This window comes from Olea europaea, chromosome 7, assembly GCF_002742605.1.
Source record: "Olea europaea var. sylvestris chromosome 7, O_europaea_v1, whole genome shotgun sequence".
NCBI lineage: Eukaryota > Viridiplantae > Streptophyta > Magnoliopsida > Lamiales > Oleaceae > Olea > Olea europaea.
In genome coordinates this window covers 10,167,185-10,175,796 of record NC_036243.1, presented here as the reverse complement: position 1 = coordinate 10,175,796, position 8,612 = coordinate 10,167,185, and the positions used below count along the sequence as shown (strand labels likewise).

Genomic DNA, 8,612 nt, shown 5'->3' with positions numbered 1-8,612 from the left:
TTGAAAAATAAATCTGATCTATGTGAATCCCCATTTTTTAAAACTCATTCTTCACCACACATTTTTGAATAAAATAATTGTACACATAAATCAATTTTTTTTCCACCACACATTATTTAAAAAATCACTAGTGAAAAATATTTTTTCCCCTCAAAATGGAGCTCAAGGTTAAAAATTAATTTTAAATAATAAATATCATTTTTATAATAAATTAAACTTTTAGAAGTGATTAATTATTGATGGAATTGAAACGATAAATGATACAAATTTGATTGATTTGGCATTTGTGTTTCAGAATGCAGTGTTTCGGAATGCAGAGGTTTTGTGCTACATTGCATGTGTACAATGGCTTGCTTGTTTTCTTGGTAGGTATTGTTGTAATTAAAATCTAGTTTCTTATTTTTTAACCCTTAATTTTCATGGTGATCAATCAATCATTTGATTATTTTTGTTGTTAATCAATTTAGAGGGATATTGCTGGACAAGAACAGCAGAAAGACAAGCTTCGAAATTAAGAGCAAAATATCTAAAAGCAGTAATGAGGCAAGATGTGGGCTACTTTGATTTGCATGTTACTAGCACTGCAGAGGTTATTACAAGTGTTTCCAGTGATAGTCTTATCATTCAAGATGTTATTAGTGAAAAGGTTGATAACAATTTCTCTATTTAACAAGTTTCATACGAACTTGTTTGGCTAAACTTTCGAAAAGTCAAAAATTGCTTTTAAGACTAAGAATCTACTTTTGAATATGTTTGAATAATTATTTGAAAATACTTTTTTCCGCGAGAAGAATTTTTTGATTAATATGACCTATGTTAATTTCCTTATAAAGCCCTTCTACAAAAAAGTAGAAGAAGTAGAAATCCTATGAAATGAGCCATACAATCAATTATATACGATTTTAAAAAAAAAAACAAAAAACAAAACAAAGTAAATATTTTTGTTTGGTAATGTCTATCAATACTATGTTTACATTGTGTGATTATATTTCATGTTCAATACTACCAAATATGTGGTATATGCTATGCTTACATTGTGTGATTATAATTTCGTTTACTTATTAATATTCTCTTAATTGAGATTATGGTTTAATCTTTGAGACTCTTAACAGGTTCCAGTCTTTTTGATGAACTTATCTACATTCATTGGTTCGTACGTAGCTGGATTCATATTGCTTTGGAGGCTAGCAATTGTGGGATTTCCCTTCATCGTACTTCTCATTATACCAGGTTTAATGTATGGAAGGGCCCTTATAAGCATTGCGAGAAAGATGAGGGATGAGTACAATAAAGCTGGGACAGTAGTAGAGCAAGCAATTTCTTCAATTCGAACAGTGTATGCTTTTGTTGGAGAAAGGAAAACAATTGATGAATACTCTGCTGCTCTTCAAGGGACTGTTGAATTGGGATTAAAACAAGGTTTGGCTAAAGGTTTGGCCATTGGAAGTAATGCTGTGGTTTTTGCAATTTGGTCTTTCTTATCTTATTATGGCAGCAGATTGGTCATGTATCATGGGGCTCAGGGTGGCACTATTTTTGCGGTTGGCGCCTCCATCGCCATCGGCGGATTGTGAGTATCTCTAATTATTCATAGTCAATAATTACAGCAGTTGTTTTATATAGGGATGTCAAAAGTTGGCTTGTGAGCATAAACTTGATACTCGAGCTCGGATTGAATAAAATTGGTTTGAGCTTTTTTTGGCCTGAGCAGAGGCTTAACAAAAAAAAATCTAGACTCGACCCGAACCTTTAGCTCGAAACTTAATGAGCCGAGCTCGGCCAGCCAAATTGACTTCTCAAGGTTATATGTAACAACTTGTTATTTAAAATATTTGCTCGTCATTTGACATAACAGAATTACAAAAAATTTAATCTCTCAAATAATAACATGTCATATAGGATGTCACGTGGGGTTAGTTGGCTTGTGAGCATAAACTTGATACTCGAGCTCGGATTGAATAAAATTGGTTTGAGCTTTTTTTGGCCTGAGCAGAGGCTGAACAAAAAAAAAATCTAGACTCGACCCGAACCTTTAGCTCGAAACTTAATGAGCCGAGCTCGGCCAGCCAAATTGACTTCTCGAGGTTATATGTAACAACTTGTTATTTAAAAAATTTGCTCGTCATTTGACATAACAGAATTACAAAAAATTTAATCTCTCAAATAATAACATGTCATATAGGATGTCACGTGGGGTACCGACTATAAATAGCGTTATTCAAGTTTAAGTGCTCGTTTGACGCACATCAATTTATTTTAAGATTTGCTAAATGATCATTTTCAACTACTCAATATATACAATAAAATATTTTTCACGTATATAAATTTTTTTCCTACTTTTTATTTATACGCTTTCCTAAAAATCGCTATTCAAAATTCTTTTTTCTACAATAATTGTCTACAAGGCTCTAAAAGCTGAATATTTTGATACTTTCCCTAAAGATAAATCCTATGCAGACTGCGGACAAAATCTTTAATACTTTTGCAAACCTATTTCCTGGAACTTATATTTTTTTTGCACATTAGTTGATGAATTTACTAGTAAAAGTTTTTTTTGAACCGTTTGGACAGAGCATTGGGCGCTGGTTTATCAAACCTTAAGTACTTCTCTGAAGCAAGTGCAGCTGGTGAACGGATAACGGAAGTCATAAAAAGAGTGCCTAAAATCGATTCAGAAAATTTAGAAGGCCAAATTCTACAAAATGTTTCGGGAGAAGTTGAATTCAAACACGTTGAATTCGCATACCCATCAAGGCCAGAAAGCATAATTTTGAAAGATTTCAATCTGAAAATTCCAGCAGGAAAAACAGTAGCATTGGTTGGTGGAAGTGGGTCTGGAAAATCAACGGTGGTTTCCCTTTTGCAGAGATTTTATGACCCTTTGGGAGGTGAAATTTTGCTTGATGGTGTCAAAATTGATAAAGTGCAATTGAAATGGCTGAGATCACAAATGGGTTTGGTGAGTCAGGAGCCGGCACTATTTGCTACCTCTATAAAAGAGAATATACTTTTTGGGAAAGAGGATGCATCCATGGAAGAGGTTATTGAAGCTGCCAAAGCTTCAAATGCTCATAATTTTATTTCTCAGTTGCCGCAAGGTTATGACACCCAGGTTCGTGTGGCTTGCACTTTTACATTTAATCGTGCTTAAAAGTAACTTATAACTTATTCTTTATTGGAACTACATAGATTATTTTTGCTTTTGTTCGAAGATAAGTCGGGTTCACAATAATCTAGATGTTCGTAGAAATGCTTAAGAGAAAAGTTTATTATGTTGGATGAAGTAGTTTCTCCTTTGGTTGCTTATTGAATTGCTTATGTTATAAACTCATGATTCATATTTATACTATTAGTCGAGCATTTTGTTTAATATTGGCATACAATAGTCTACACATTTATAAGAACATTTAAAGAAAAAGTTTATTCTGTTGAATGAAGTAGTTTTCTCTCGCAATTGCTAGAGTTATAGACTTAGGACTCATATTTGTACTAGTAGTCAAGTATTTTGTGTAATGTATTGTTGGCAGACAATACAATTCGAAGATTCATAAAAATGCTTGAGGGAAAAATTCAAACCTCTGTTTGGCGAAATTTATAAATGGTCAAACTTAATTTTCAATCATATATTCAAATTAACTCACGAGTATTATCCACTAATCCATCACTCATTCTATTTATTTATAAGTTAAATCATTTTTTAATTCTTCCCAGATGAAGGGTTAGTCGAATTGCTTATTGAAATTGCTAGTGTAACAAACTTGTGACTCATATTTATACTAGTAGTCAAACATTCAGTTTAATGTGTATGCATAAATCTTAGTAATCTAGCATATTTAATGCGTTTATATGAATTTCACTGATAGGAAGGATTTATGTATGTAATTCAAGATTCAATGTAACTTAAATCTCTTCAAGACGTGTGTTTACAAGTTGTAGATTAATTTATCCTACTACTTGCCCTCACTTTCACAAGTTTCGATTAATTTATCACTTGCTCTCCATGAGCTAAGTTCACGTCTTTACGAAATAATTTGAAGTCATTAAGCCAATTCTAGCATTTTCTTTTCATTATTGACATGGGATCTTCGATTCTCTTTGTTTGTTGGTCAAAGAATCTTAAACAATTCAAATACTTAAGTTGTTAGCATATTGTTATTCTTGTGCTTTTTATAGTCGAGTGAATCTACCATAACATTAAAATATTGCTGAAAACAGCCTTTAATATTTTTATATAACATGAAGTTTTCTATTACTTATGTAAAAAAGGAACTAGATCAACCTCCCCAGCTACCTTCAGAAATATAGAGCACTTAATTAAATTTAACTATAATTGCTTAATTTGTTAATTACATAGAACATGGACATGAACAACATCCTATATTACATCCACCAGATACGTAATCTGTGTTCATTTTTTTTATTTGAGAAAACATATATTAGCAACTCGTCAAAGTCTATACCACAGTTGTTTATTCGCTGCATTAACAATTAATTACATATAGAGTTGATTAATTCTGATTTTGTCAAAACATAATCCCTCTTAGCAGTTAACCAATCGTGTTCTCTCATGCAATGGATAACACAAATATGTATGCTAATGCAGGTGGGTGAGAGAGGAGTACAGATGTCTGGGGGGCAAAAGCAGAGAATAGCAATAGCCAGAGCTGTAATTAAGGCACCAAAAATTCTCCTCCTTGATGAGGCCACCAGTGCATTGGATTCGGAATCAGAGCGAGTGGTTCAAGAAGCATTGGATATGGCAGCCATGGGTCAGACAACCATCGTCATAGCCCACCGCCTCTCAACTATTCGAAATGCTGACATCATTGCGGTGGTTCAAAATGGTCAGGTTATGGAGATTGGCTCACATGGCTTATACATGTCTCTTGTTCGCCTTCAACAGACACAGAAAAGCGAAGAATATACAAGCGCTAATTGTATTATTGCATCAGCATCCATTACAAACACTGATGTTCACAACATTAGCAGTCGGAGACTATCAATTATGAGTCGGTCCAGTTCAGCTAACTCAACTGCACCTAGTCGAGAATTGGAAACTGCAATGGTTTGCAGCAATCAAGTTGTCGCAGTACCATCATTTAGAAGACTATTAGCAATGAATTTGCCCGAATGGAGGCAAGCGATATTGGGGTGTATATGTGCAATATTATTTGGTGCAATTCAGCCAGTGTATGCATTCGCAATGGGATCGATGATCTTTGTGTATTTCCTACAGGATCATAGTGTTATTAAGGAGAAAACAACAATATATGCCTTTTGTTTTCTTGGGCTGGCTATTTTCTCACTCTTGATCAATATATGCCAGCATTATAATTTTGCAGCCATGGGAGAGCACTTGACAAAGAGAATCAGAGAGAAAATGCTGTCAAAAATGCTCACTTTTGAAATCGGGTGGTTTGATCAGGATGAGAATGCAACCGGTTCTGTTTGCTCGAGGCTGGCCAAAGATGCCAATGTGGTATGTCACCAACTATACCTTCTATCATGAAGATGTTGTCTATTATTGTCTTTGTTATATTCCTCCATTGTTTGATAATTACAACGTAATATAAGTACTTATAATGAGTGCTGAGAGATCTGGTTTCAATCAAACACTGATTTCAACAGTATGAGTACTCCGTATGGTAATGTGCCTAGGATTATCCACATCTCTAGGTCAGGTGTCAATGAAAATAATGTGCTAAGTTAATAACCACACTTTTAATGGAATAATTTTTCCTTATTTTTTAGGATGACTGAGTAAAGTTCCAGCTATATTCAAGATTCTAATTTTCTGTTGGAAGAAATTTCACGCTTTTCCTCAAACTAGTAATGGAATATAGGTACATTTGGAATGCAAAAGTGATAACAATTTTTACTGATTGTTGGCCTTGAATTTTGCAGGTAAGGTCTTTGGTAGGTGATCGGATGGCACTACTCATCCAAACTTTCTCTGCAGTTACAATTGCTTGCACCATGGGTCTGGTTATTGCATGGAAGCTTGCATTGGTAATGATAGCCGTCCAACCACTTATCATAATATGTTACTACTGTAAGCGTGTCCTTCTGAAAAATATGTCCAAAAAGGCTATTAAAGCCCAAGATGAAAGTAGCAAGCTTGCTGCAGAAGCTGTATCCAATCTCAGAACGGTGACAGCGTTTTCATCCCAAGCTCGAATTCTTGAAATGCTCGAGAAAGCCCAAGAAGGCCCAAAAAAGGAAAGTATTCGCCAGTCATGGTTTGCTGGTATTGGATTGGGTACTTCCCAGAGCCTAATGACTTGCACTTGGGCTTTAGATTTTTGGTATGGTGGAAAACTCATTGCAGACGGCTTCATTGGAGCAGAAGCACTATGGCAAACTTTCATGATTTTAGTGAGCACAGGCCGTGTCATTGCCGATGCTGGGACTATGACGAACGATGTAGCCAAAGGTTCAGATGCAGTTGGCTCAATATTTGCAGTGTTGGATCGATATTCATTAATCGAACCTGAAGATCCAGAGGGGTACAAACCAAATAAGTTAACTGGCCATGTTGAACTGCTTGGTGTTGATTTCGCCTACCCGGCCCGGCCGGACGTGATGGTCTTCGTAGGCTTTTCAATAAACATCGAGGCAGGACAATCGACTGCATTAGTAGGACAAAGTGGCTCGGGAAAATCAACTATTATAGGCTTGATAGAAAGATTTTATGATCCACTTAAAGGTGTCGTGAAGATTGACGGTCGAGATATCAGGTCATATCACTTAAGATCACTACGGAGCCACATTGCACTTGTTAGCCAAGAGCCGACATTATTTGTTGGTACCATACGTCAAAATATTACCTATGGTGCATCTAAAGACATTGATGAATCAGAGGTCATCGAGGCAGCTAAGGCAGCAAATGCTCATGACTTCATTGCTGGCCTAAAGAATGGATACGATACGTGGTGTGGTGACAAAGGGCTGCAGCTATCTGGTGGCCAGAAGCAAAGAATTGCGATAGCCCGTGCCATCTTGAAAAATCCTGCCATTTTGTTATTAGATGAGGCCACCAGTGCACTCGACAGTCAGTCGGAGAAAGTGGTGCAAGATGCACTTGAGCATGTGATGGTTGGAAGGACTAGTGTAGTTGTGGCACATAGGCTAAGTACGATACAAAATTGTGACATGATTGCAGTTTTAGACAAAGGAAAGTTGGTTGAAAAGGGGACTCACTCTTCCTTGTTGGCTAAAGGGCCAACCGGAGCATACTATTCACTTGTTCGTCTTCAAAGAACGCCCAGCAACTCCGAAATAAACTAACTTTCTTTTAGGTAATTAGACAGTACATTGGATAATGTGCATTGGACGGTATTGGATGGTGTTAATGGGCACGGCTAGTAGTCAATACCAAACACGTTCTTAATGTTTTATTAAGTAGAGATGGGATGACATTCAAATGTGATCTCATATGCTCTGAGTTCCAGTTGTACCAGAGACTCTGTCATTTGTATATATACACTAAAGCAGAAAGCTTCAATATTGAGAGAGATTCCATAGCACAATTTCTTGATATTATTATTATTATTATTATTATTATTATTATTATTATTATTATTATTATTATTATTATTATTATTATTATACTTTACATTTTTATTGTTTTGTTATCCGTTGGACTTAACCATATCCATTTTGAATAAGTTTATACTAAAAAAATATTAGCATTTATTCCTTATAAATTGATATATTTCAGCCATGGGGCATAATAAATGATTGTATGCGGTCAATGACAAGATAGTGTTAGAGAAACACTTCATATGCATTTGAATAATTTATCTAATATATATTTATTTTAAAATCAAGTTGGAAAATGAAAATAAAGATATATTGAACGTAGTTATTGGGTTTATTATGACAGTGAACATAAGTTTCAAGTAATTGTGTTAATTATCATTGAGGTTATTTTTTTACTGCAATAACAAAGTTTCCCATGATTACACCAACGATGTGTTTGATTGCATTTATTTTCCATGAAAAATATTAATTTTCCACCCAAATTTCTACTTTGGAGTATTTGATCGCTATTTTTCTCATTAAAAATATTTTTCAATTTTTGAAAATATGCCTACTTTTCCTTGTTTTTAAGAAAAATATTTTCTCTGTGAGAAGTAAGTTTTTATTTTTCTCAAAAGAAGTAAAATATTTTTTTCTAAGTAATATTTTTCATGCCAATCAAACACATTATAATGATTAGTCGGTTGAAAATGTTAAGTTCTACGTATCACTGTTAATTCCCAGCATGCACAAAACATCATTATTTTTACATCAACTCATAAAAAATTATGTTACGAAGAAAAGTGTGGATTTACCATACAATTTAGTCCATATGTCTAACCAAAATTAAGATATACTAGGGTTTATCATTCGAATGTGCTTGATCCTGAATTCTCTAATTCTCCAACTTTGGCTGACTTTATGTAAGAAATAGTGTGTTCGTTACATACATGTTGACACTCAATGGCGACATGTATGATATATAATGTCAACGTTTTTAATCGAGTAACCAAAGTCACAATAAAAGCCAGGTCTTTGGCTTCCGTACTCAGATCAACAATACATGATTCATTAATATTTATCCAACTAAT

At 34.5% G+C, this 8,612-nt stretch overlaps 1 protein-coding gene across 1 annotated transcript; it reads left to right on the top strand.

The window, feature by feature from the left end:
• The first annotated feature begins 299 nt into the window (after positions 1–299).
• On the top strand, positions 300–7,529 carry LOC111396943 (ABC transporter B family member 15-like). Its single transcript, XM_023023562.1, has 6 exons — positions 300–365; positions 468–589; positions 1,113–1,570; positions 2,572–3,112; positions 4,604–5,479; positions 5,905–7,529. Exons 2-6 carry the CDS (start codon positions 539–541, stop codon positions 7,285–7,287), a joined length of 3,309 nt encoding a protein of 1,102 aa, XP_022879330.1. The 5' UTR covers positions 300–365; positions 468–538; the 3' UTR covers positions 7,288–7,529.
• Positions 7,530–8,612: the final 1,083 nt, after the last annotated feature.